The sequence below is a fragment of the Nansenia antarctica genome, assembly GCF_963989245.1.
Source record: "Nansenia antarctica genome assembly, chromosome: 5".
Lineage (NCBI taxonomy): Eukaryota > Metazoa > Chordata > Actinopteri > Argentiniformes > Microstomatidae > Nansenia > Nansenia antarctica.
The window spans coordinates 656,152-683,931 of record NC_137690.1 but is presented as its reverse complement, the minus strand read 5'-3'; the positions used below and the strand labels follow the sequence as shown (position 1 = coordinate 683,931).

Below are 27,780 nucleotides of genomic sequence, written 5' to 3'. Positions count from 1 at the left end.
ATCTGTCCACACCTTCATGGCTCTGCACTGGGCTCTCTCTGTGTCATACTGCATATCTGTCCACACCTTCATGGCTCTGCACTGGGCTCTGTCATACTGCATATCTGTCCACACCTTCATGGCTCTGCACTGGGCTCTGTCATACTGCATATCTGTCCACACCTTCATGGCTCTGCACTGGGCTCTGTCATACTGCATATCTGTCCACACCTTCATGGCTCTGCACTGGGCTCTGTCATACTGCATATCTGTCCACACCTTCATGGCTCTGCACTGGGCTCTGTCATACTGCATATCTGTCCACACCTTCATGGCTCTGCACTGGGCTCTGTCATACTGCATATCTGTCCACACCTTCATGGCTCTGCACTGGGCTCTCTCTGTGTCATACTGCATATCTGTCCACACCTTCATGGTTCTGCACTCGGCTCTCTCTGGTTAGATTTCATAGATGTTTCATTGTCTTTGTACTTGTAAGTGTTATTAATCAATAATAGTAATTTAATCTGAATCATAATATGAAGATGAATATGATACTGCTGATGAATCTGAATCTGTATCTGAACATGAATCTGTATCTGAATCCAGCTCACACAGCTCAGCACTGGACCGAGACGCAAACGCAAACCCAAGATAGAGGGGCTGAGTGAAGGTGGTCTGGACTCTGTGGAGGAGGGTCATGGTGTCAGAGGAGACGCTGTAGAAGGACAGAGTACCTGCCCTGTGATCCAGGTACACTCCTACTCTGGAGGACTGAGGGCCTGATACTGCAGTATGAACACTATTGTGTCTGAAACTATAACCACCACTAGAGCACCTTAACCTCCAGGACTTGTCATTGCATCCTAATCTAGAGTCATTACCTGACCCTGCTCTACTGATGTCTTTATATGAGACTGCTGTACCAACCCACCCCTTCCACTCAACCTCCCAGTAACAGCGTCCAGACAGACCCTCTCTACACAGCACCTGAGGCCGGCCAGTGAATCTCTCTGGATGACGAGGATATGACTGGGCTGATCCAGATGTCACCTTCCTGTTCCCCTCAGACAGAGAGAGGCGTCTGAATGCTGTGTTTGGGTCCAGTGTGAGCCGACAGGAATCTGGGAGAAGAGCAGAGCAGAGACCAAATCAGAGAAATAAGGAGAGTCAGATATGTAGGCTGTCTTTGATGAGTCTCTGCCTCTCCTAGAGCTCTCTAGTTCTATCTCAGGGTTTGTGGAGAGAGACTGTCAGCTACTTCAGGATAAACACACTCACATTGTAAGAACTGGGCTCTGGTCCTGGGCTGGAAAACATCCACTGTATTCACTACAGATGGGAGGGAGAGAGAGAGGGTGGGGGAAGAGTGAGAGAGACAGGGAGAGGAGGGAGGAAGGGAAGGAGGGAGAGAGGGAGAGGGAGGGTGGGAGGGAAGAGAGGGAAAAGAGGGAAGGGGAAAGGGATGGAGGGAGGAGAGGAAGGAAAAGGAGGGGGGAGGTAAGAGAAAAAGAGAGAGGGAAGGAGGGAGGGAGTGAGAGAGAGAGACATTATTATACTATATAACATACTGTGTATAAAGTGATGATTAGGACTAAGGTTAGGCTAGGTCTAAAGTTGACTGTGTGAAGGTTGGGCAGGTAGAGTTTTTAGCCAACCTGTAGTTGAGATCTTGGGCCACTCCCCCTTAAAGACGTCCTCTAGTTTGTCTCTCAGCTCAGACACAGCCTCAGTCACATCTCCAAACAACTGAAGAGGACCCTCAATGATGCTGGGGAAGTCTGAACACACACTGGGACTGGAGAGAGACTGACAACTCTGGAGAGAGAGAGAGAGACAGAGAGAGAGAGAGAGAGACAGAGAGAGAGAGAAAGGGAGAGAGAGAGAGAGAGAGAGAGAGAGAGAGAGAGAGAGAGAATACATGAATAACTGAACAGTAATCTCCTTTCAGTATTGCAGATGGAGGGTCAGTGTCGTTACCTGGAGGAAATGGATGTGATCCTCTGTGTGTGAAAGCTGCTCCAGCTCAGCGTCTCTCCTCCTCAGCTCAGCTATCTCCTGCTCCAGTCGCTCCAGGACTCCTTCAGCCTGACTCACTGCTGCCTCCTGCTGGGCTCTGATCAGCTGCTTCACCTCAGAGAGCCTTCTCTCAATGGAGCGGATCAGCTCAGTAAAGATCCTCTCACTGTCCTCCACTGCTGCCTGTGCAGAGCTCTGTTAGGACACACACGCACACACACACACACACACACACACACACACACACACACACACACACACACACAGTGGGATTGGAGAGTGGCTGACTGGAGGAGAGCAGTGATGGTGCATCTCCTCTGGTCAGTACTCACTCTGAGAGACTCCACAGCCTGTTGGATCTCCCTCAGTTCCTTCTCTCTCTTCTGCTGGACTTCCTGCTGACTCATCCCCAGCTGCCTCTGTGGACGAACACACTTTAATAAATACTGTGCATATTTACTCTGTTTGAATTATGATAAACAATAACTTCACAAACTATCATCTTTACTTTCTAAGAGCCTTGTGATTATAAAGCAATCACTCATATTGAAAGAACACTTCTGGTTCCATGATTCACGTTTAGAATCTGCTGATGAAGAAAAGGCTGGTCGCTGGACTATGAAACGTCATGGAGACAGATCTCCGCTTTCTAGGCATGACCATCTCCCGGGACCTAAAGTGGGAGCAGAACACCGAGGCCCTCACAAAGAAGGCCCAGAAGAGGATGTTCTTCCTCCGGCAGCTGAGGAAACTCAGGCTGCCGAGGTCCATGATGGTCCAGTTCTACACGGCCATCATAGAGTCCATCCTCACCCACTCCATCATCACCTGGTTCCCTGCTGCAACGACCAAGGACAAGGCCAAGTTGCAGCGGGTGCTACGTTCAGCAGAGAGGGTGATCGGCTGCCCCTTGCCCTCCCTCAACTCCCTGCATGACACCAGGGCTCTGAGGAGGGCAAGGAAGATCATGGCAGACCCCTTCCACCCCGGCCACGGCCTCCTCACCCTGCTTCCCTCTGGAAGAAGGTTGCGGCTGCCTACGGCACTGAAGGCCCGCCACAGGCTCAGCTTCTACCCCTCAGCCGCCAGGCTGCTAAATGACTCTGGCTTCCCCCCCCCCCCCCCCCGCCCCCAAGTCTGCCCAGGACTGAACTGGACTCACTGTAAAAAAAACTCTGCACTGCACTTTACTTTATACCGCACTATCCAATGCACTGTTGTCTGTCCTGTGTTGTTGTTGTGTTGTCCTGTTTTTTGACATGTGAAAAAAGTATAAACGCACTTGCTGTGGTGACGAAGCAAATTCCTATATGTGTAATGCATAGTGGCAATAAACGTTATCTCAATCTCAATCTCAATCTCAATCTCCTGATTGTTACTGGAGACAGAGAGAATAGAAAGCTAGACAGGAACCAGCTTATAAAACAATAACACCAACAACCTTTACCCTCTCCAATACACAAACACAGTAGTGTGGAAGAGACTTTGGATCTGAGGAGGTACAATGATGTGATGTTGTCCTCAATCAACATCAAAATGGGTTGTTTTCTGTTCTAAGTGTTCTACGCATATCAGAGAGTCATTAATGAGTAGCTCTGGTTCTTACCTGTTTCTCAGCCCTCTCTGCTGCAGCTGAGACTGTGTCATGGCCTTTATGTTCATCCATGGAACACAGATAACAGATACACTGCTGATCGGTACGGCAGAAAATCTTCATCACTTCATCATGACGAGAGCAGATCTTCTCCTGCAGTTGTGTGGAGGCTTTGACCAGCTTGTGCTTCTTAAAGGCAGGAGATTCATAGTGAGGCTGGAGGTGAGTCTCACAGTAAGAGGCCATGCACACCAGACAGGACTTGAGGGCTTTCTGCTTTCTCCCAGAGCAAAAATCACACGCCACATCTCCAGGTCCAGCATAACAGTGAGCAGGAGGAGCAGCTTGGAATCCCGTCTTCTTCAGATTCTCCACTAATTCAGCCAGCAGAGTGTTTTTCTGTAGAAGAGGTCTTGGGATGAAGGTCTGTCTGCACTGGGGGCAGCTGTAGACCCCCTTCTGATCATCCTGGTCCCAGTGGCCCTTAATACAGCCCATACAGTAGCTGTGTCCACAGGGAATAGCCACTGGATCCTTCAGTATATCCAGACAGATTGAACAACTGAAGGTGTCCATATTCTCTGCCATTCTGCTGCTGCACGCACTACCAGACTGAGTGTCAGAGTGTCAGATAAGAGAGATAGACAGAGTTAAGTATCGTTTCTTTAGAAGACAAGTGTTCGTGCTTGTGGGCGGGAACAGTGTGTGTGTGTGTGTGTGTGTGTGTGTGTGTACGCGTGTACTCTGTACCTGTAGGAGGTGTGGTGTTGGATAGAGGCCAGGAAGAGAGAGGTTGTCTCTCTGTTGCCCAGGCAACCTTCCACACTCCACCCAACAAGATGAAGGTCCAACCGTTGTCATTGCACAGAGGACAACCACATGTATTCATGCTCTAGGCCAGGGGTCAGGGGTCAGAGCCAGCTGTGAACTCTATTATCACTAGCGGCACCGCTAGTTCAACCTGTCTTGTCTTACCAGCGCTAACGCACCTTATCTAGTTACTTATTATTTTCTGTCTCTTATGTCCTGTACTGCTGACACTTTTATTTTGAATTGTGCTTGATTTATTATGCCCTACGTCTTGTGCTGCAATGCAATGTCAGGATCAGAACCCTAAGACTTTTACTCTGTTACACTTGTAAACTTGAAACGTGAGAAGGTCATGAGTTCAAATCCCACCTGGGAGCAGGTTTAGGGTTAACCCTTGAGTAAAGGCCCCTGCCCACTGTGCGATGTTATGTCGGTGAACCCCTCACACTGCACGACTGAAAGTTTCAGTCCTACCGTCTCCGACTTGATCAGACCTTACGACGTGCGTGCTCACACTGTACGATTGTGCTCACACTGTATGATTGTGCTCACACTGTATGATTGCTCTCAGCCACGATTGCTTGTGACGCGACTTGTGCAGTTGTTGAAATTGTTCGATTGTGAACTGTAAACAATACAAAGGTTCCTACCGTGAGTCAGAAATGGCGGACCAACAGCAATTAGCTCACTTTACCTACTCGTTTTTAATTCACTGCGATGGAAGTCGCTTTGGATAAAAGCATCAGCTAAATGGCATTCCATAGGTAGTATTCCTCCACAGTAAAAGACTGTGGTGCAGACCTGGTGTGGGAATAGAGGGACTCTGTGGTCCAGCCTCTTTGAGGAGCTGAGAGGAGCAGAACTTGCTGCTGTTATACCCAATCTTCTCCGGTGGGAAACTAGCCCCACCTTGTGGTTCAGAGGACTCTTACTATCCCCTTTTGTGTAGTGTCTTAGCTTCTATAATATACTGTAGAATAAAGACAGAGAGGTGCTACGTTTGGTTTACAGCTTTAGTGGTTAGAACTCGGTATAACTCTACATTCCCCTCAGAAGCCTTACTCTTTCCCTGACGCTGCGGTGCGTGGGACCTTGTCTGGGCGTCTTCCTCAGTGGGAGTCATATCGGCTACGTTTACTGGAGTAGAGCTTCTTATGGTAAGTGGGGTGCCTGGTCTTGAGCTCATGGGTGATATGTGGGGTGACTGCACAGCACTCATGGCAGGGTCACGTGAAGTCACATGTGACCCTTCACTCTCCACATCAAGCTCTCTTTCTGGACCTGCATCTGTCTGCCTCTGATCTTGTGTATCATCATCCAGTGGTGTTTCAGGAGGGTCTTCTGTTGAACTATTCAACTACAAAAAAAGGCACAGCTCAGTAGCAGTACAGTAAATGCAGGCAAAGATGCTTTCTCATTAATGTTGTATTATGATGTACTTATTGTGGCATGTAACACAACCTATCCAGGTCACCAGACCTGCAGAAGGAGCTGTTTATATAACCTGTATAACCCATGTTTGGTGCTGAATTCAGTCTATTGAGTTCTATACATTTACCTCAGCCTGACACATCTCCTCTGTGCTCTGTCAATCTGATTCTACAATTAATGGGAATTGTGTGATATTCTGTGCATTTATTTCACCTGTATAGTTATTAGAAGTATAGCTATAACTCAGGCTGTCTACCTTGAAATCACAGGCCTACTGTGGAACTATTTAGTGGGGAAATCTGCATGGTAACGGTGATGTAGGCCTACTTACTGTCAAATTAGTTTCTGCATGCCGATGAACAACATATGGTTTTAAAAAATCCAAATGTGTTAAGATCCAGGACTGCCTTGGAGTTGGATTTTTGTCTCCACTCCCACTTGGCTTTGGCTTCAATAGTTTGCCATATTGGGTGCGAAGAGAAGCTGCTCTCATTTGCACCTCGTTGGCTGAAATAAAAGAAACAGCTAACGTTAGCTAGCTACTACTTAAAAAAACATTAGCCTACTAAACAGATCAAGAAAGACGGCTAACGTTAGCTGCTGTCTATTGATTTAATTTCATGTATTTCATGTTTCAATGTATGTCAATGTTGACTAGCTGTGCGTGGTTCACGTGAATCTAGCTAGCCAAAGGAAGTCATTGAGACCAACAGAGATTGCAATCAAAACTCAGCGTACCAGGTAGCTCAAGGGCAGATGAAATCTCTTTCCAACTGTTCTCCCTCATCCCTCTGTCATGATAGGAAGCGGAGGAGACGTCAAACAGACACCCGTGTTCCCTCCAAAGCTCTACCAATCTTTCTTCCAGTGGCTGGGACCACTGAACACGAGCAGTAGGGTTTCTTTTGGCAGCCATTATTGGGCTTGTGATGATTTTGAGCGGATGTATGTGCCGTGTCGTAGGACCAGCCACACTTCACGAGCCACGACGGAAATTTCTGACCTGCCAGAAATTTGTCGGCAGGTCGTAGCCTCGTCTTTAGAACGTAGGAGCAATTAGTCGTTAATCGCTGACTCTCTCACACCGTGCGACTTACGACGTCCCGATTTGGCCTTACGACGCTAGGATGTCTCTACGACTACGCAACGTAGTCTGCGACAACAAATTCGTGGCGAAATCGTGGACAAATCGCACAGTGGGCAGGGGGCTTAAGACACTTACATCCTAAATGACTCCAGCAAGACTGTCCCTGTAATCTGTAATTGTAAGTCACATCTGCTAAATGGTTAGAATGTAAACATGTAAGAAGTATGGTTTATGAACTATAGAGAAGCAGAAGGAAGTATGGTTTATGAACGGTAGAGAAGTATGAATGAATGAATGGTCTTTATTGGTCTTTATTGTCATTGCTATAGTACAGGTACCAAACAACGAAATTTGGGAGGGGGGGCTCCCCTGGTGCTAGGAAAGAAAAAAAAACTAAAAAAACAAGAAGGGAAAGGAGCTGGTTTACATAAATAAAGGCTATGTACACTATCCACTATACTATACTGTACAGATAAAACACTGTGCTATACTCTATGTGCTATGCTATACCTATTCTAACATTTCCTATTTCTCTGCAACCTTATGTACCCTAGGGTTGTCATATTGCACATAGTGTTATTGCACATTCATTTAAAGTGTCGCAGTTTGCAGGCTTGAAATGTACACATTTGTGCCTCAGCACTACACCTGATTTTTCAATCCAGCAGCTGCCATCAATCTGTCCAGGGCCCAGAACCTAGGTCTTTGCTGTGTTCAGGGCCTGGATGGCCCTGGGGTAGAAGCTGAGCTTCAGTCTGTTTGTCCTTGCGAACATGGTCCTGTACCGCCTTTTCGAGGGCAGCCGGGCAAAGTGTTCGTATCCAGGGTGGGTCGGGTCTCTGGAGATCTTGGAGGCCTTCCTGAGGCAGCGTGTGTTGTACAGCTCTTCCAGAGAGGGGAGGGGGCCGCCGGTGATCTTCTGGGCTGTTCTCACGACTCTCTGTAGTGCATTTCTCTCTGCGGCTGTGCAGCTGGAAAACCAGTTGCAGATGCAGTAGGTGAGGATGCTCTCCACTACGCCGCGGTAGAAGGTCACCAGTATCTCCTGCTTGTTGTGGTCCTTCCTGAGGACTCTCAGGAAGTAGAGCCGCTGTTGTGCCTTCTTGATGGTGGCTACTGTGTTGTTCTTCCAGGACAGGTCATCCTGTATGTGCACCCCCAGGAATCGGAGGGTTGAGACTCTCTCCACGCTCTCTCCGTCGATGAGCAGGGGCTGGACCTCAGATTTTTTCCTCCTGAAGTCCACGATGATTTCCTGGGTTAATAATGTTAATAATGTTGAATATGATATCATATATTAATAATGTTGAATATGACATCATATATTAATAATGTTGAATATGCTATCATATATTAATAATGTTGAATATGATATCATATATTAATAATGTTGAATATGATATCATATATTAATAATGTTGAATATGATATCATATATTAATAATGTTGAATATTATATCATATATTAATAATGTTGAATATGATCAATCGATCGGTTTCAGCAATATGTTCCCTTTCATGACGAAGCGCTGATGGGGCAAAATATGGCTTGTGCTTCTGGAGGTGCATCCTGGGACATGTAGTCAGTAGTGTAGGGACAGACCCCAGATCTGGAGGTGCACCCTGGGACATGTAGTCAGTAGTGTAGGGACAGACCCCAGTTCTGGAGGTGCATCCTGGGACATGTAGTCAGTAGTGTAGGGACAGACCCCAGATCTGGAGGTGCACCCTGGGACATGTAGTCAGTAGTGTAGGGACAGACCCCAGATCTGGAGGTGCATCCTGGGACATGTAGTCAGTAGTGTCGGGACAGACCCCAGATCTGGAGGTGCATCCTGGGACATGTAGTCAGTAGTGTAGGGACAGACCCCAGGTCCAAACACACCCCTACACCTACCACCCAGGAACATGTCGGCTGCGTTCGTAAATTCGCTCTGACAGCGCCGGAGCGCACACTGGGTTCAACGTCATAAAGGGACCAAGTAATTTGATTAGACAAGAGGCGTTCAATGAGTGCTGATCAGATTTCCAGAGCGAATTTACGAACGCAGCCTTAGTCAGTAGTTCAGGGACAGACCCCAGGTCCAAACACCTCACCTCTCAAAACACTACAACGACCGTGATGCAGCGCGGAGTCGCGCATGCGCAGGCGGCCCCTCAGACAGCTCATCTATTATGCCACTCCGCTGAAATAAAAAAGGTGCCAGAAAAAACTGCGAGAAAACCTCCCAGGAGCCACTTGAGGACAAAGTAAATAAAGTTAAACATGTATTTTCCATTTAGTGATGTTGAGATGGTGCACGGGCGCATGGAAGTGTCGCTCAAATGCTCTCAGATGTCTACTTTGCCGCTCGGCGCCTTCAGACAATGCATCTAGAGCTGCTAGCTGCTAGCCTGGTAGCCGCTAGCCTGGTAGCCTGCCTAGTCTGGGGTTGGTAGCTAGCCGCTAGCCTGGTAGCATGCCTAGTCTGGGGTTGGTAGCTAGCCTGGTAGCATGCCTAGTCTGGGGTTGGTAGCTAGCCGCTAGCCTGGTAGCATGCTAGTCTAATGGTAGCTTACAACCACAATACGACACGTTCGCATGTATCGCAGCGCGTCTACAGTGTTGTAGGGTCAGGGTCAGGGGTCAGGGGTCATGTGGTCCAGCTGGGGGTCAGGGTCGGGGTGGGCTAGCTGTCTGCACGGTGTCTACACTGGGGAGATGTTGCCGATTGAGCTAAGCTAAGATGCTAAGCTAAGCTATCTAGTGTTTCATTGCCATGCCCGCCATCTTTTTAAAGGAATAATGTGTCGCTATGCTAAGCTGTGTGTCTCTGCTGCCCTGGTCACGTTATTAAACAGGTAGATATGTGAAGGGCTGTGTGTGTGTGTGTGTGTGTGTGTGTGTGTGTGTGTGTGTGTGTGTGTGTTTGGTGTGTGTGTGTGTGTGTGTGTGTGTTTGGTGTGTGTGTTTGGTGTATGTGTGTGTGTGTGTGTGTGTGTGTGTGTGTGTGTGTGTGTGGGTTTGGTGTGTGGGTGTGTGTGTTTGGTGTGTGTGTGGGTTTGGTGTGTGGGTGTGTGTGTTTGGTGTGTGTTTGGTGTGTGTGTGTGTTTGGTGTGTGTTTGGTGTGTGTGTGTGTGTGTTTGGTGTGTGTGTGTGTGTGTGTGTGTGTGTGTTTGGGTTTCACGTGGTTGCTGCTGAAGTTGAGACAGTCGGCAGCCGTGTTGTAGTTGTTCCTGTTGGAGGTTGTGTTGCTTCTCTGTGCTAGGGTTGATCTGTCCATCTCTGGGCTAGGGTTGATCTGTCCATCTCTGGGCTAGGGTTGATCTGTCCATCTCTGGGCTAGGGTTGATCTGTCCATCTCTGGGCTAGGGTTGATCTGTCCATCTCTGGGCTAGGGTTGATCTGTCCATCTCTGGGCTAGGGTTGATCTGTCCATCTCTGGGCTAGGGTTGATCTGTCCATCTCTGGGCTAGGGTTGACCTGTCCATCTCTGGGCTAGGGTTGATCTGTCCATCTCTGGGCTAGGGTTGACCTGTCCATCTCTGGGCTAGGGTTGATCTGTCCATCTCTGGGCTAGGGTTGACCTGTCCATCTCTGGGCTAGGGTTGATCTGTCCATCTCTGGGCTAGGGTTGATCTGTCCATCTCTGGGCTAGGGTTGACCTGTCCATCTCTGGGCTAGGGTTGATCTGTCCATCTCTGGGCTAGGGTTGACCTGTCCATCTCTGGGCTAGGGTTGACCTGTCCATCTCTGGGCTAGGGTTGATCTGTCCATCTCTGGGCTAGGGTTGACCTGTCCATCTCTGGGCTAGGGTTGACCTGTCCATCTCTGGGCTAGGGTTGATCTGTCCATCTCTGGGCTAGGGTTGACCTGTCCATCTCTGGGCTAGGGTTGATCTGTCCATCTCTGGGCTAGGGTTGATCTGTCCATCTCTGGGCTAGGGTTGACCTGTCCATCTCTGGGCTAGGGTTGACCTGTCCATCTCTGGGCTAGGGTTGACCTGTCCATCTCTGGGCTAGGGTTGACCTGTCCATCTCTGGGCTAGGGTTGATCTGTCCATCTCTGGGCTAGGGTTATCTCTCCATCTCTGGGCTGTGTTTCCATGGTTATTGCCTTCCTGACAGCGAGTTATCTTCTGTTCAGATGTTTAACATGTGTGGTCGTCAGAATAAGAGAATGCAAAAGCAAAGCCAAAGTCTTGATTTTCTTTTTCAAATGTTTTTCCGTCGGGGTTACCTGGTAGAGTGTAACACTGTGAGCCGCCTGAGGGAGCCACCTGGTGTGCTGGTGCCTGTTGTGTTGATCCAAGACCTGTCATTCACCTCCATCACCCTAACCCACCAGCACTAAACTACTGTCTGTCTGACTGTCTGTCTGTCTGTCTGTGTGTGTGTCTGTCTGTATGTGTGTGTCTGTGTCTGTGTGTGTTCATGTCTGTCTGTGTCTACCCCTGTCTCTGTCTGTCTGTGTGTCTGTGTGTGTGTGTGTGTGCGTGCGCCCGCCCCAGGGGTGTGTGTGTGTGTGTGTGAGATGGGATGTGTGGTGTGTCACAGCAGGAATGAGGAGCAGAGATCGCACTGAACGCCCAGCAGCAGCAGCCAATCAGACCGTTCGCCCCGCCAGGAGATAAGGTGTGTCCCCACCCCCACCCCCCCCCCCCCAGCCACCCCCCCCACACAGCCAGTATGTCGGCGGAGCCGGCGGCCCCCCCACCCGTGGCCGCTGCCCCCCCCCCACCCCCGGTCCTGGTCAACCCCCCGCCCCCGGAGTGGACCAACGCCACCAAGCCCGGCAGGAAGACCAACCAGCTGCAGTACATGCAGAACGTGGTGGTGAAGACGCTCTGGAAGCACCAGTTCGCCTGGCCCTTCTACCTGCCCGTGGACGCCATCAAACTCTGCCTGGCCGTAAGTCTCAACCAATCACATCCATAGGTACTGGGGGTTTAATAATAATAATAATAATAATAATAATAATAATATATTTATATAGCGCTTTTCTGGGGTTCAAAGACGCTGACAATATGGGAGAAACAGAAACAACAAGATAACATGAGCACATAGAACACAGAGTTAACAACAGATAACATGAGCACATAGAACACAGAGTTAACAACAGATAACATGACACAGAACACAGAGTTAACAACAGATAACATGAGACACATAGAACACAGAGTTAACAACAGATAACATGACACAAAACACAGAGTTAACAACAGATAACATGACACATAGAACACAGAGTTAACAACAGATAACATGACACATAGAACACAGAGTTAACAACAGATAACATGAGACACATAGAACACAGAGTTAACAACAGATAACATGAGCACATGGAACACAGAGTTAACGCACAGGCACAGGGTTGGGGTGGCAGGGTTACTGAGTGAATGAATGAATCAAGTAAAGCACACACAAAGATTTTCTAAATCTTAACATATTTTTTATCTGACAGAGACCCCACACATGTAGCTAAACAAATCCTGGATTGAACAGTTTTGATCGTATTGTGTGTGGTGTGCTCCGATATTCCCAATACTACCCTGATCACACATAAAGATAATCTGGCCGATTTTGGCCCGATTTTCCCCCTTCCGACCAAGGACAGCAAACGCCCGATTATCGGATGGCTCTAAAGATTATCCTACAAGATTATCCTGTGGTGTGAGGTGTGTTAGGAGTACATTTCTCCCGACACTCTGCTTGGATCTTTCTAGCTTGGGGGACTATTTATGTATGTGGTGTGCTGTATTGGGAATATCGGAGCACACAATACAGTGTTTCCTCCAGGATTTTTCGCATTAGTGGCGGAGCGGTTATCTTTCGCGCGCATAGCGTATCACGCGCATAAAACGAAAAGTATTTTCGCGTGCACGCGCATAAAACGCGCACTGGCGCTCAAAACAAAGACGTAGTTTCACCAAAAACTAGAGGGTGGCAACAATTATAATTTCTTAAATCATCATTAAAGCCGAGCAGGTGATTTTATATAGAAGGTGATCAAATACCAATATATCCTACAGCTGCAGCGGAACATGCGGAACGCGCATTACACACACACACACACACAGAAAGATCAATACGAAGTAGGCCTACATGAGAGTACTAGGGCTGCAACTAACGATTATTTTGGTAGTCGACTAATCTGTCGATTATTTTTTCGATTAGTCACGATTAGTCGTGTGGCTTTTCGCTGCGCGTAAATGGCGACGCAGAAGCATAAATCCGGCTTAACTAGCTATCTAACCTAACGTTACGCCAAGCTACAGCTGCTCACAGAGCTAGTTGATTGGCTAGCTAGCATTGCTGGCTAGACTACAGACAGCTCACGTTAGTAGGCTACGCTTGGCGCTGTTTATCTTACAGACAGCTCGCTGGTGGACTCAACATAATTGAAATAGCATTCACTTATCAAGCATCATTCATGATCATCCACCATGACTACCTGGTATTTTAATAGCGACCACCCCTCACTTCATTTCATCTCGCGTTCTCCTGGCTTCAACATGGAAAACCCCTGCTACGTAACGTTACATACAAGCGCCTCTGTCTGTCACATGCGTGCCACAGGGCAAATAAATTAATAGCACAAACGCTCATAGCATGTACAGCCCTGTCCATGAGACGTTGTTTTCCAACATGTAACAGTAAAGCTAACATAAACATTACGACCCTAACAATATAACGTTAGCCAGTTGGCTAACAACGTTAGCTAAAACTTACCCAGCTGATTCTTGCATGGCTCCCGTTTTTTTTTTTTTTTTTTTTTTAAATAAAAAAAAATAAAAAAATCCCGTTTTTTAAAAATATATCTTTTTATGCGATTAGTCGACAACAACATTTCACGCCGACGAATTTTCGTAATCGATTAGTCGTGACTAATCGACTAATCGTTGCAGCCCTAGAGAGTACACGCACAAAACCAGCTAACGTTACTCATTAACTGTTTACACAAGTAAAATCACAGTGTGACAGTCAGATGAAGCATTAGGTAAACAATCAACAGCAAGGTAATGCTATCAGTTGAGTTAAAGAAAACCAACTCTTACCTTTGAGGACACCAACATGAGCCGTGTTTACCCGTACCTCCGCCGTTCTGTTCGTGGTGATTTTAGAGGCAATAGATTATTTTGCCCCGCGCATATTGCTATGAATAGTTCGAAGCTAGGTGCTTGCACGTTAGGTGCGAGAATGCTCGGTTAACCCATTAGCGGGAACATTATTTGTTTCACAAAATAGGCTGATTTAATTGACCATGAACATCAGAGACATACATTACGAATGTTCATTTAAAATACTCGTATACTGAGCACTGGTATAAGAACATGAACCAGAGAACAGCAGTAAATGCAATAACCCACAGTCGTCGCTGATGATGTTGCATTTTCGATTAGGATACGTATGGGATTAAAGGCACCGGCGATGGGCTAAAAGAGAAATCCAAATGTCCCGCTAAATTCGGACCAATCACAAAACTGTTTTGAAAGCGCGTCGCCGCGCGCCTGTTGAGAGCGATTCAGTCTCGATTGCAGTGCGAACACAAACGACGAGGTTAATTGCAACATTGTAACATATTGTAAATAACTACGCCCTAAATCGTAACGAAATGTTGGTCTGGAAGCGGCCTAAATCTAGCTTCAATCTGCTTTTTTTCTGTTCTCCGGTCATAATAACTCGCTGCCTTTCTGCGCAGCCTGAATCAAAGTGGACTGTCGGAATCAATTAGTGGCGCCCCGTCACGAATAAATGCATATAGAGGAAACACTGCAATACTATCAAAACTGTTCAATCCATGATTTTTTTTATCTTTATGTGTGTCTCTCTCAGATAAAAATTCTGTTAAGATTTAGAAAATCTTTGTGTACCAGGCTTAAGTTAAACAGTCGCCCCCCCCCCCGCGCAATTCGACCTGCTCGGCCCCGAGCCTAGCGACCTCTGACCTGCCGACACACAGACACACGCCATCTCCTCAATACAATAGGATAGAACTGTGCACGACGTAGAAATGTGCTGAGTAGAACTGCTTGGCGTGTCGGACGTGTAGAGGAGTCAGCTGTGGGAGAGTGCAAACACCAAGCAACTCAAAACGAGAGTGAATACCAACAGAAGAATATTTCAGGGGGTTTTGGCAAAACATTTTGGGCCGCTACCCACACGTTTAGCTGTGTTGCTCATTTCACGAATGCATGGTCCTTACAAGTTGTACCTCGTTGTAAAGATGACTAATCAGGCTTTCCAACGATATAAAATACAATACCAATTGGTATTATTAAAGGGGAGGAATAGTCGACCGAAATAACGTTTCAGAACTTTTTTCGAGGAGTTTTATTTTATGGCTGCATCCAAAGTGCCTTATTGCATCTCAAGGGTTTCCTCTGCTCTGATACAGGACTACCATACAGTGTGTTAAAGGTCTCCTCTGCTCTGATACAGGACTACCATACAGTGTGTTAAAGGTCTCCTCTGCTCTGATACAGGACTACCATACAGTGTGTTAAAGGTCTCCTCTGCTCTGATACAGGACTACCATACAGTGTGTTAAAGGTCTCCTCTGCTCTGATACAGGACTACCATACAGTGTGTTAAAGGTCTCCTCTGCTCTGATACAGGACTACCATACAGTGTGTTAAAGGTCTCCTCTGCTCTGATACAGGACTACCATACAGTGTGTTAAAGGTCTCCTCTGCTCTGATACAGGACTACCATACAGTGTGTTAAAGGTCTCCTCTGCTCTGATACAGGACTACCATACAGTGTGTTAAAGGTCTCCTCTGCTCTGATACAGGACTACCATACAGTGTGTTAAAGGTCTCCTCTGCTCTGATACAGGACTACCATACAGTGTGTTAAAGGTCTCCTCTGCTCTGATACAGGACTACCATAAAGTGATCAAGAACCCGATGGACATGGGGACGATAAAGAAACGTCTGGAGAACAATTACTACTGGAGCGCCAGCGAGTGCATGCAGGACTTCAACACCATGTTCACCAACTGTTACATCTACAACAAGGTAAACACCTGTTACAACCTGTTACATCTACGACAAGGTAATAATAAAGCCCCTTTCACACATACAAGCCTTCCTATTTACCTGGTAAGGTGTACGTGTGAACGCGATTTACATGGAAATTGTCTCAGGCAGTTACCCTGGTCAGGACCTTGTATAATTCCATGGAAGTTACAGGGAAGGCTTAGGCGTGAACAGAAGCCTGAACATTGCATAATATATAATACATAATATATAATACATAATATATAATACATAATATATAATACATAATATATAATACATAATATATAATACATAATATATAATACATAATATATAATACATAATATATAATATATAATACATAATATATAATACATAATATATAATACATAATATATAATACATAATATATAATACATAATATATAATATATAATACATAATATATAATACATAATATATAATACATAATATATAATACATAATATATAATATATAATACATAATATATAATACATAATATATAATACATAATATATAATACATAATATATAATACATAATATATAATACATAATATATAATACATAATATATAATACATAATATATAATACATAATATATAATATATAATACATAATATATAATACATAATATATAATACATAATATATAATACATAATATATAATACATAATATATAATACATAATATATAATACATAATATATAATACATAATATATAATACATAATATATAATACATAATATATAATACATAATATATAATACATAATACATAATATATAATACATAATATATAATACATAATATATAATACATAATATATAATACATAATATATAATACATAATATATAATACATAATATATAATACATAATATATAATACATAATATATAATACATAATATATAATATATAATACATAATATATAATACATAATATATAATACATAATATATAATACATAATATATAATACATAATATATAATATATAATACATAATATACGCCATTTAGCTGGCGCATCGAACCCCCGACCTAAAGCGTTGTTAGCGTCATGCTCTGCCAGCTGAGCCACAGAGGTCAGAGGTCATAGTCAATTTATTTAAACAAGCACCAAACTACGCCGGTTTAGGGCGCCCTGGGCGCGGACTCTAAAACAGAGAGGAAACATGATGGGATATGGCGACACAGACGGGTGAGGACAACGTCAGGAACATCTCGGCAGCCTCGTTCACGGCAGTAGGGAGTTTTAAGCGAGTGAGTCTTGAAAGTCTCTAGATCGGGGGTCTTGGTGGTCAGTAGGAGGTGTAGATCGGGGGGGGTCTTGGTGGTCAGTAGGAGGTGTAGATCGGGGGTCTTGGTGGTCAGTAGGAGGTGTAGATCGGGGGTCTTGGTGGTCAGTAGGAGGTGTAGATCGGGGGGGGGTCTTGGTGGTCAGTAGGAGGTGTAGATCGGGGGTCTTGGTGGTCAGTAACTAACCCTAACCCTAAGGAGGACTCCCTGACGGCTTGGATCCACAACTACCTCACAGACAGGCGTCAGTATGTGAGACTGCAGGGCTGTCAGTCTGAGGTGGTGGTGTGCAACACCGGTGCCCCCCAGGGAACTGTTCTGTCACCCTTTCTCTTCACCCTCTATACCTCCGACTTCCAGTTTAGCTCCGACCAGTGCCACCTGCAGAAGTTTTCGGATGACTCCTCTATCGTCGGTTACATCACAGACGACAGGGATGAGGAGTACAGGGCCCTGGTGGAGAGCTTCGTGCAGTGGTGCGACACCAACTACCTTTTGCTTAACACCAGCAAAACAAAGGAGTTGGTGGTGGATTTTAGGAGGAAGAGAAGGACCCCAGCCCCCATCACCATCAAGGGGGTGGAAGTCGAGAGGGTGGACTCCTACAGGTACCTGGGAGTACAAATTAATAACAAACTGGACTGGACTGACAACACCGAGGCTCTTCTCAGGAAAGGGCAGAGCAGACTGTTTTTCCTGAGAAGGCTGAGGTCTTTCGGTGTCTGCAACAAGCTGCTGCAAATGTTTTATCAGTCGGTGGTTGCCAGCGTTCTGTTCTTCGCCGTGGCCTGCTGGGGTGGAAACATCTGTGCCAGGGATGCTGCGAAGCTAAACAAACTGGTGAAGAAGGCCAGCTCTGTGGTGGGGACCGGGCTGGACAGCCTAGAGGTGGTGGCAGAACAGAGGATGGGGAAAAAACTGGCGGCCATGCTGGCCAATCCCTCCCACCCGATGTACTGCGAGCTGGCAGGGATGAGGAGCAAGTTCAGCCACAGATTTGTTCTCCCCCGTCAAAGTACAAAAAGATTTGGACAGTCCTTTATTCCAGCTGCACTCCGACTCTACAACCAGGCCCTGCAGGGTGGGGGAGACCTGGAGATGGAACTTTTGGAACTTTTTACTTATTGAGCCTGCACTGTTTTATGTTTTTTATTGAATGTTTTTCTGTTTTCTGTACTGAATGTTTTCTGCCCTAACTGAGCTGTTTGACAACAAAATTTCCCCATTGGGGACAATAAAGGTTTTCAATCAATCAATCAATCAGTAGGAGGTGTAGATCGGGGGGGGTCTTGGTGTCCAGTAGGAGGTGTAGATCGGGGGGGTCTTGGTGGTCAGTAGGAGGTGTAGATCGGGGGGGGTCTTGGTGGTCAGTAGGAGGTGTAGATCGGGGGTCTTGGTGGTCAGTAGGAGGTGTAGATCGGGGGGGTCTTGGTGGTCAGTAGGAGGTGTAGATCGGGGGTCTTGGTGGTCAGTAGGAGGTGTAGATCGGGGGTCTTGGTGTCCAGTAGGAGGTGTAGATCGGGGGGGGGTCTTGGTGTCCAGTAGGAGGTGTAGATCGGGGGTCTTGGTGGTCAGTAGGAGGTGTAGATCGGGGGGGTCTTGGTGGTCAGTAGGAGGTGTAGATCGGGGGGGGGTCTTGGTGGTCAGTAGGAGGTGTAGATCGGGGGTCTTGGTGTCCAGTAGGAGGTGTAGATCGGGGGGGGTCTTGGTGTCCAGTAGGAGGTGTAGATCGGGGGGGGGTCTTGGTGGTCAGTAGGAGGTGTAGATCGGGGGGTCTTGGTGGTCAGTAGGAGGTGTAGATCGGGGGGGGGTCTTGGTGTCCAGTAGGAGGTGTAGATCGGGGGTCTTGGTGTCCAGTAGGAGGTGTAGATCGGGGGGGGTCTTGGTGTCCAGTAGGAGGTGTAGATCGGGGGGGGTCTTGGTGTCCAGTAGGAGGTGTAGATCGGGGGTCTTGGTGGCCAGTAGGAGGTGTAGATCGGGGGGGGGTCTTGGTGGTCAGTAGGAGGTGTAGATCGGGGGGGGTCTTGGTGTCCAGTAGGAGGTGTAGATCGGGGGTCTTGGTGTCCAGTAGGAGGTGTAGATCGGGGGGGTCTTGGTGGTCAGTAGGAGGTGTAGATCGGGGGGGGTCTTGGTGGTCAGTAGGAGGTGTAGATCGGGGGGGGTCTTGGTGTCCAGTAGGAGGTGTAGATCGGGGGGGGTCTTGGTGTCCAGTAGGAGGTGTAGATCGGGGGTCTTGGTGGTCAGTAGGAGGTGTAGATCGGGGGTCTTGGTGGTCAGTAGGAGGTGTAGATCGGGGGTCTTGGTGGTCAGTAGGAGGTGTAGATCGGGGGGGTCTTGGTGGTCAGTAGGAGGTGTAGATCGGGGGGGTCTTGGTGGTCAGTAGGAGGTGTAGATCGGGGGGGGGTCTTGGTGTCCAGTAGGAGGTGTAGATCGGGGGTCTTGGTGGTCAGTAGGAGGTGTAGATCGGGGGGGGTCTTGGTGGTCAGTAGGAGGTGTAGATCGGGGGTCTTGGTGGTCAGTAGGAGGTGTAGATCGGGGGGGTCTTGGTGTCCAGTAGGAGGTGTAGATCGGGGGGGGGTCTTGGTGGTCAGTAGGAGGTGTAGATCGGGGGGGGTCTTGGTGGTCAGTAGGAGGTGTAGATCGGGGGTCTTGGTGGTCAGTAGGAGGTGTAGATCGGGGGGGTCTTGGTGTACAGTAGGAGGTGTAGATCGGGGGGGGTCTTGGTGTCCAGTAGGAGGTGTAGATCGGGGGTCTTGGTGGTCAGTAGGAGGTGTAGATCGGGGGGGTCTTGGTGTCCAGTAGGAGGTGTAGATCGGGGGTCTTGGTGTCCAGTAGGAGGTGTAGATCGGGGGGGTCTTGGTGTCCAGTAGGAGGTGTAGATCGGGGGTCTTGGTGGTCAGTAGGAGGTGTAGATCGGGGGGGGGTCTTGGTGGTCAGTAGGAGGTGTAGATCGGGGGTCTTGGTGGTCAGTAGGAGGTGTAGATCGGGGGGGGTCTTGGTGGTCAGTAGGAGGTGTAGATCGGGGGGGGTCTTGGTGTCCAGTAGGAGGTGTAGATCGGGGGGGGTCTTGGTGGTCAGTAGGAGGTGTAGATCGGGGGTCTTGGTGGTCAGTAGGAGGTGTAGATCGGGGGTCTTGGTGTACAGTAGGAGGTGTAGATCGGGGGTCTTGGTGGTCAGTAGGAGGTGTAGATCGGGGGTCTTGGTGTACAGTAGGAGGTGTAGATCGGGGGGGTCTTGGTGTCCAGTAGGAGGTGTAGATCGGGGGGGGTCTTGGTGTCCAGTAGGAGGTGTAGATCGGGGGGGGTCTTGGTGTCCAGTAGGAGGTGTAGATCGGGGGGGGGTCTTGGTGGTCAGTAGGAGGTGTAGATCGGGGGAACCATCAAGACTCTCTTTTTGGGTTCTGAGGGATCTTGCGCTGGAGGCGTAGTCCAAGAGTTCTGTGATGTAGTCTGGGGCGAGGCCGTTTAGGGCTTTAAAAGCGAACATGAAGGTTTTAAACTTCACTCTGAGAAGGTGATGATGGTGATGGTGGTGTGGTTCCTGTCCTGATGGTCGTGGTGATGGTGGTGGTGGTGGTGTCCTGTCTGTCCCCATGGTGATGGTGATGGTGATGGTGGTGTCCTGTCTGTCCCCATGGTGATGGTGATGGTGATGGTGATGGTGATGGTGGTGTCCTGTCCCCATGGTGATGGTGATGGTGGTGTGGTGTGCTGTCCTGTCTGTCCCCATGGTGATGGTGGTGTGGTGTCCTGTCCCCATGGTGATGGTGCTGTCCTGTCTGTCCCCATGGTGATGGTGATGGTGATGGTGGTGTCCTGTCCCCATGGTGATGGTGGTGTGGTGTCCTGTCCCCATCGTGATGGTGGTTCCTGTCTGTCCCCATGGTGATGGTGGTTCCTGTCTGTCCCCATGGTGATGGTGATGGTGGTGTCCTGTCCCCATGGTGATGGTGGTTCCTGTCTGTCCCCATGGTGATGGTGATGGTGGTGTCCTGTCCCCATGGTGATGGTGACGGTGGTGTCCTGTCCCCATGGTGACGGTGGTTCCTGTCTGTCCCCAGCCCACAGATGACATTGTGCTGATGGCCCAGGCCCTGGAGAAGATCTTCCTGCAGAAGGTCGCGCAGATGCCCCAGGAGGAGGTGGCGCTGCTGCCCCCCGCCCCCAAGGTCAAGGCCCGCAAGCCTGCCCCCCCCGCCACCACAGGTAACTATGGTAACCCCCCCCCCCCCCCCCCCCCCGGCCACCACAGGTAACTATGGTAACCTCCCCCCCCGCCACCACAGGTAACTATGGTAACTCCCCCCACCACAGGTAACTATGGTAACCCCCCCGCTACTGGGGTAGCTATGAGGTATGAATGCTCCATCATATGTTGGGACCAGTTGGTGATGATGATGATGATGATGATGATGTTGTTGTTGTTGTTGTTCCAGGGAGTCCTCAGACCCAGGGGGAGTCCTCCTCCCCTCCCCCCTCCTCCTCCCCCCCCTCCTTCCCCACCTCCACCCCCCTGGTCACCCAGACCCCCGTCATCTCTGCCACGCCCGCCCCGCCTGCCCCCCCCGCCGCCGCCGCCTCCATGCCCGTGGTCCCCACGGCAACGCCAGTCGTCAAGGTAACCAGGGGGGTTCTGAACAGACTCTAGTCAGGAAACTAGTCAGGACACTAGGACACTAGTCACTACTACTAGGTCGTCCTCGGACGGGCCCTCCATCAGCGCTTCCAGTCATCCTGATCCTCTATACATCTGGCTAGCTCGCCGGTACTTTCCGCTCCTGCATCTTTCTTGAGTACGTCCACGTATGTTAGTGTGGGACGCCCTCGTGATCGATGCCCGTGTGTTGGCTCCCACAGAACCAGTCTGCTGGCTGGCAGCTCCTGGTGTCTCTGGCAGTGACCTGCCAGCCTCATTCTCCTGACTGCTATTTTCTCACTTATCCTTGGTGACCCCCCATACAGATGCTTGTTGGTAATATGCTTGGTCTTGTCGATGTTAAGTACTGCATGCAGCATTCTGGTGTAGCACCCATCTAGGGACTTCTGCAGGGTAGACTTCAGGGTCCAGCATTCACAGCCGTGTAGGAGAACGGACTCTACCGTCTGGGGAGGTTGGAGTGCCACACACTGGCCATGCTGTTCAGGCCCCTCCACACAAGCTCCTTCCTCTCTTTAAGATCTTGCTCGGACAAGTTGACCAATGAGCCCAGGTATTTGGAGTCGTTGACTTCCTTCAGAGTAATGCCTCCTGTTGTTGTTAGAGTTGGCTGGCCGGGAGGATGTTATAGGTGATTATGCCGTCCGGCCCAGCACTTTTTCCCTGCTTCAGCGTGGATTTCACTTTGGCAAACGCTAGTTAGGACATCAGAGAATGGTAGTAGGAAGGACACACTGATGTAAATACTGTTGAGTATTACTATATACTGTATGAATACTGAATGTATAATTCTAATGGTCAGGACGCTGGTGTGTGGTCATAATTAATCAGTTTTCTTTGTATCTGATGGGATGAGATGCAGAGCGTTGATGTTCATGTAGTTGGACCTCGCAAAAGAATGTTCCTAAAAGATTCTCTAAAAGTACTCTGTCCTCATTCTCCTCCCACCCCAATAGAAGAAGGGGGTGAAGAGGAAAGCAGACACCACCACCCCCACCACCTCGGCCATCTCAGCCAGCAGGAGTGAGTCCCCCCCACCGGGGGGCCAGGAGGCCAAGCAGGGCAAGCTGTCCTCCAGGAGGGAGAGCGCCACCCGGCCCGGCAAGCCCTCCTCCAAGAAGGAGGCGGAGGAGGCGGAAGAAGAGCTCCCCCTGGTGGGAGCGGGGGCCGGGGCGGCGGCCGGGGGGAAGAAGGGGCGTCTGGGAGAGCAGCTGAAGCACTGCGACGTCATCCTGAAGGAGATGTTGTCTAAGAAGCACGCGGCGTACGCGTGGCCCTTCTACAAGCCTGTGGACGCGGAGGCACTGGAGCTGCACGACTACCACGAGATCATCAAACACCCCATGGACCTGAGCTCCGTCAAGGTACGACCCCTGACCCTAACCATGACCCTAACCCTACCCCTACCCCATGGACCTGAGCTCCGTCAAGGTACGACCCCTGACCCTGACCCATGGACCTCACCCCCCCCACTCACCCCTAAATGCCAGTTCAGACCAAAGATCTGAGACGAGACCGTTTTAGAACGTCACAGAGGAAGAACTCGGCAACCACTTGACAACTGACGTTCTAAAACTGGGCAGATCAGACCAAAGATGAAAGATGCTGCAACTAGAAGCTGGACGATCCCGATTCTTTTTGGCTATCCTGGATCAGATGGATCTGGCTGATTTCCCCTGTATGACTCAAACTCAGCCAGATGGATCTGATCCTGGACAGCAAAAAAGAATCGGGATCGTCCAGCTTCTGATCCAGTTTTGCCAAGTTTTGGCCCAGCATGCCGGATCAACGTGGCCATCCCCCCTCTGCTCTGCTATTCATTCAGAATGACTTGGAGGTTAAAGAGTCTGCCTAACCTCCCCTCCCCCACACAGAAAAAGATGGATGGGCGAGACTACCCAGACGCCCAGAGCTTCGCCACAGACGTGCGGTTAATGTTCTCAAACTGCTACAAGTACAATCCACCGGACCACGAGGTGGTCGCCATGGCCCGCAAGCTGCAGGTACGCCCACCTTCACCCTGACCACAACCTGACCACAACCCAACCACATTCTTACAACATCCTTACCACAACTTTACAACATCCTTACCACAACCGTACCACAACCGTACCACAACCTTACCACAACCTTACCACATCCTTACCATAACCTGACCACAACTTTTAACCCTAAACTGACTAAACCTAACCGAACTATGAGTGGATGTCTGTCAATGAGAAAAGGGATTTCACAGCTGTTTATATTCTAGTTTCACCAAAAACACCCTGATGTTTTAATCTGTCTGTCTGTGTCTGTCTGTCTCTGTCTCTGTCTGCCTGTCTGCCTCTGTCTGTCTGCCTGTCTGTCTGCCTGTCTCTGTCTGCCTGTCTCTGTCTGTCTGTCTCTGTCTGCCTGTCTGCCTGTCTGCCTCCCTGTCTGCCTGCCTGTCTGTCTGTCTGCCTGTCTCTGTCTGTCTGCCTGTCTCTGTCTGTCTGCCTGTCTGTCTGTCTCTGTCTGTCTGTCTCTGTCTGCCTGTCTGCCTGTCTGCCTGTCTCTGTCTGCCTGTCTCTGTCTGCCTGTCTGCCTGTCTGTCTCTGTCTGCCTGTCTCTGTCTGCCTGTCTCTGTCTGTCTGTCTCTGTCTGTCTGTCTCTGTCTGCCTGTCTGCCTGTCTCTGTCTGCCTGTCTGTCTGCCTGTCTGTCTGTCTGTCTGCCTGTCTGCCTCCCTGTCTGCCTCTGTCTGTCTGCCTGTCTGTCTCTGTCTGTCTGTCTCTGTCTGCCTGTCTGCCTGTCTGTCTGCCTGTCTGCCTGTCTGTCTGTCTGTCTGTCTCTGTCTGCCTGTCTGTCTGCCTGTCTGCCTGTCTGTCTGCCTGTCTGCCTGTCTCTGTCTGTCTGTCTGTCTCTGTCTGTCTGCCTGTCTGCCTCCCTGTCTGCCTGCCTGTCTGTCTGCCTGTCTCTGTCTGTCTGTCTCTGTCTGCCTGTCTGCCTCCCTGTCTGCCTGTCTCTGTCTGTCTGTCCCTGTCTGCCTGTCTGCCTGTCTGCCTGCCTGTCTGCCTCCCTGTCTGCCTGCCTGTCTGTCTGTCTGTCTCTGTTTGTCTCTGTCTGTCTGCCTGCTTGATTGCCTGTCTTCCTGCCTGTCTGTCTGCCTGCCTGTCTCTATCTGTCTGCCTCTGTCTGTCTGCCTGCCTGTCTCTCTCTCTGTCTGCCCGTCTGTCTGTCTCTCTGCCTGTCTGTCTGTCTCTCTCTCTGCCTGCCTGTCTGTCTGCCTGCCTGTCTGTCTGTCTCTCTGTCTGCCTGTCTGTTTGTCTGTCTGCCTGTCTGTCTGTCTGTCTCAGGATGTGTTTGAGATGCGTTTTGCCAAGATGCCAGACGAGGCGGCGGAGGGAGCCGTGCCCTCAGCCAATCCCGCGGCCAGCAGCGACAGCAGCCCCGCCTCCTCCTCCTCCGACAGCTCAGACTCCGAGGAGGACCGAGCCACGCGACTGGCCGAACTACAGGAACAGGTGGGTTCACAACAGGTGGGTTCACAACAGGGGCCCCTCCCCCCAACCCCTCCCCCTAGCGGGCCCAGTCCCCAACCACCCCCTGGCCCTCCCAAACCAAACCCTTGGCCCCAACCCCTGGCCCCTCCCCCCAACTCCTGGCCCCTCCCCCCACCCCCTGGCCCCTCCCCTAAGTAGAACATTGACACATTCATAACCACCTGCAGTTGAGAAGTTACTCTACCAGAGATGCCGGTCAGTCAGCCAATCACAGAGCAGCTAGTTACACTACCGCTACCATGACGACCAGCCCTTCCAGACCGGTGCATCCTGCCCTACATTCACACTTGCTAGCTAGCGGTTAGCACCAGTACACTTGCTAGCTAGCGGTTAGCACCAGTACACTTGCTAGCTAGCGGTTAGCACCAGTACACCTGCTAGCTAGCGGTTAGCACCAGTACACCTGCTAGCTAGCGGCTAGCACCAGTACACCGGCTAGCTAGCTAGCGGCTAGCACCAACCAGTACACCTGCTAGCTAGCGTGCTAGCACCAACCAGTACACCTGCTAGCTAGCTAGCGGCTAGCACCAACCAGTACACCTGCTAGCTAGCTAGCGGCTAACACCAACCAGTACACCTGCTAGCTAGCTAGCGGCTAGCACCAACCAGTACACCTGCTAGCTAGCGGCTAGCACCAACCAGTACACCTGCTAGCTAGCGGGCACCAGTACAGCTGTTGATATGTGTCCTAGTCTTGTTGTTGTTGTTGTTGTTGCTGTTGCTATTGTTGTTGTTCTGCTATAGAATGTTAACATGATGATTCTGTGGCGTTGTGTTGTGTGTTTGACCCCTGACCCCTGCCCCTCCCTTTGGCTTTCTTACCAGCAAGCTTCAGTGGAGCAGCCCAATGGTAACCCTGGTAACAGGGCGGGGAAAAAAAACGGGTGTGCCAAACGGTTCCAGGTGATTTAACTCTTACTTCCCCAGCCCCCCCCCCCCCCCCCCCCCACCACACGAACCCTCTGTCCTGTGTTCACCTCATAGACAGGGAGGGGGCGCTAGGGGGCTATAGACGGGAGGGGGGAGGAGGAGGAGGAGGGAGTGGGGGGGAGAGGAGGGAAGGAGGGCTGGCAGTGTGCTAAGCAGGTCGCGCCATCATCAGGGGCATTATTCGGGGGGGGGGGGGGCGGTGCGCTGAGGAGGAGGGGGAGGGGGGGAGAATTTGGGAGATGCCGCTAGTCAAGATGGCGGCCGTGGAGGGAGGTGCTGGATTAACTTAGCTGGGACGCCTGGTGGTGACGGGGCAGGAGAGCTCTCTGCTACTTCCTGTAGCGAGGGACGGCACTTCCTGTGTGTGGCAGCGTCAGGTGTAGTGACAGACAGAGGAGTGAGGTCAGCGTGGCGTCTAGTAGCGTTGTGAGGTAGATACGGCCCGCTCGATTGGTTGGCCTCTCTCTGCCAGCGTCCTCCTGACCAATCAGAAATGATTTAACAACAAGACACCTCTTATGTGCATGCCGTTACCTGCTGTTTTTAATCTGAAATGCCACCATGAATACACACACACACACACACACAGACACACACACACACACACACACACACACAGTCAATCACACACACACACACACACACACAGTCAATCACACACAAAAAAACTTCTTCAGTTGGGTGATTCGATTCTCGTATGAAGTGTTGTCTTAATCATGACGTAATGACACTCCTGGCCTGATCCCAGATCTGCTTGTGCACGACAGACAACCACAGCCAGAGGAGCTGGATAAACAGACACAGGTCTGTGACCAGGCTAAAACACATACAGATCTGGGACCAGGCTGAAACACATACAGGTCTGGGACCAGGCTAAAACACACTCTGATCTGTGACCAGGCTAAAACACACAGATCTGGGACCAGGCTAAACACATACAGATCTGGGACCAGGCTAAACCACATACAGGTCTGGGACCAGGCTAAAACACATACAGGTCTGGGACCAGGCTAAACACATACAGATCTGGGACCAGGCTAAACACATACAGGTCTGGGACCAGGCTAAAGCACAGTCTGATCTGGGACCAGGCTAATTCCTGCTACATCGATGTGATTGGTGGATGATTGAGTAGAGCGTCCAGGGTCGTGGGATGTTTACTAAGCTCCGTCTCTCTCCGCAGCTGAAGGCCGTCCACGAGCAGCTGGCTGTCCTGTCGCAGGCCCCCGTCAGCAAACCAAAGAAGAAGAAGGAGAAGAAGGAGAAAGAGAAGAAGAAGAAGGAGAAGGAGAAGCCCGCCAAGGGGAAGGCGGAGGAAGAGAAGAAGGCGAAGTCCACGCAGCCCGCCAAGACGGCCAATCAGAAGAAGGCTCCTGCCAGGAAAGCCAACAGCACGGTGACAGCCACCAGGTATGACCACCTGACCTCTGACCTATCAGACGGCGTCATCTC

At 49.6% G+C, this 27,780-nt stretch overlaps 2 protein-coding genes across 2 annotated transcripts in view; one reads left to right on the top strand and one right to left on the bottom strand.

The window, feature by feature from the left end:
• Positions 1-501: 501 nt before the first annotated feature.
• Positions 502-4,180, bottom strand: LOC308159122 (tripartite motif-containing protein 16-like; the record flags this gene model as incomplete). Its single annotated transcript, XM_080532875.1, has 6 exons — positions 502-1,103; positions 1,261-1,311; positions 1,638-1,797; positions 1,960-2,193; positions 2,331-2,417; positions 3,605-4,180. 6 exons carry the CDS (start codon positions 4,178-4,180, stop codon positions 502-504), a joined length of 1,710 nt encoding a protein of 569 aa, XP_080389001.1.
• Positions 4,181-9,091: 4,911 nt separating this feature from the next.
• The window catches only part of brd3b (bromodomain containing 3b), a 25,852-nt gene continuing 7,163 nt past the window's right edge, over positions 9,092-27,780 (top strand). The window contains exons 1-10 of the mRNA XM_080532422.1: positions 9,092-9,170; positions 11,411-11,810; positions 15,785-15,922; positions 21,281-21,425; positions 21,656-21,837; positions 22,833-23,240; positions 23,751-23,879; positions 25,192-25,374; positions 26,224-26,301; positions 27,512-27,738. Coding sequence (XP_080388548.1) covers positions 11,589-11,810; positions 15,785-15,922; positions 21,281-21,425; positions 21,656-21,837; positions 22,833-23,240; positions 23,751-23,879; positions 25,192-25,374; positions 26,224-26,301; positions 27,512-27,738 — 1,712 coding nt within the window. The 5' untranslated portion in view covers positions 9,092-9,170; positions 11,411-11,588. The remainder of the gene's footprint in view (positions 9,171-11,410; positions 11,811-15,784; positions 15,923-21,280; positions 21,426-21,655; positions 21,838-22,832; positions 23,241-23,750; positions 23,880-25,191; positions 25,375-26,223; positions 26,302-27,511; positions 27,739-27,780) is intronic.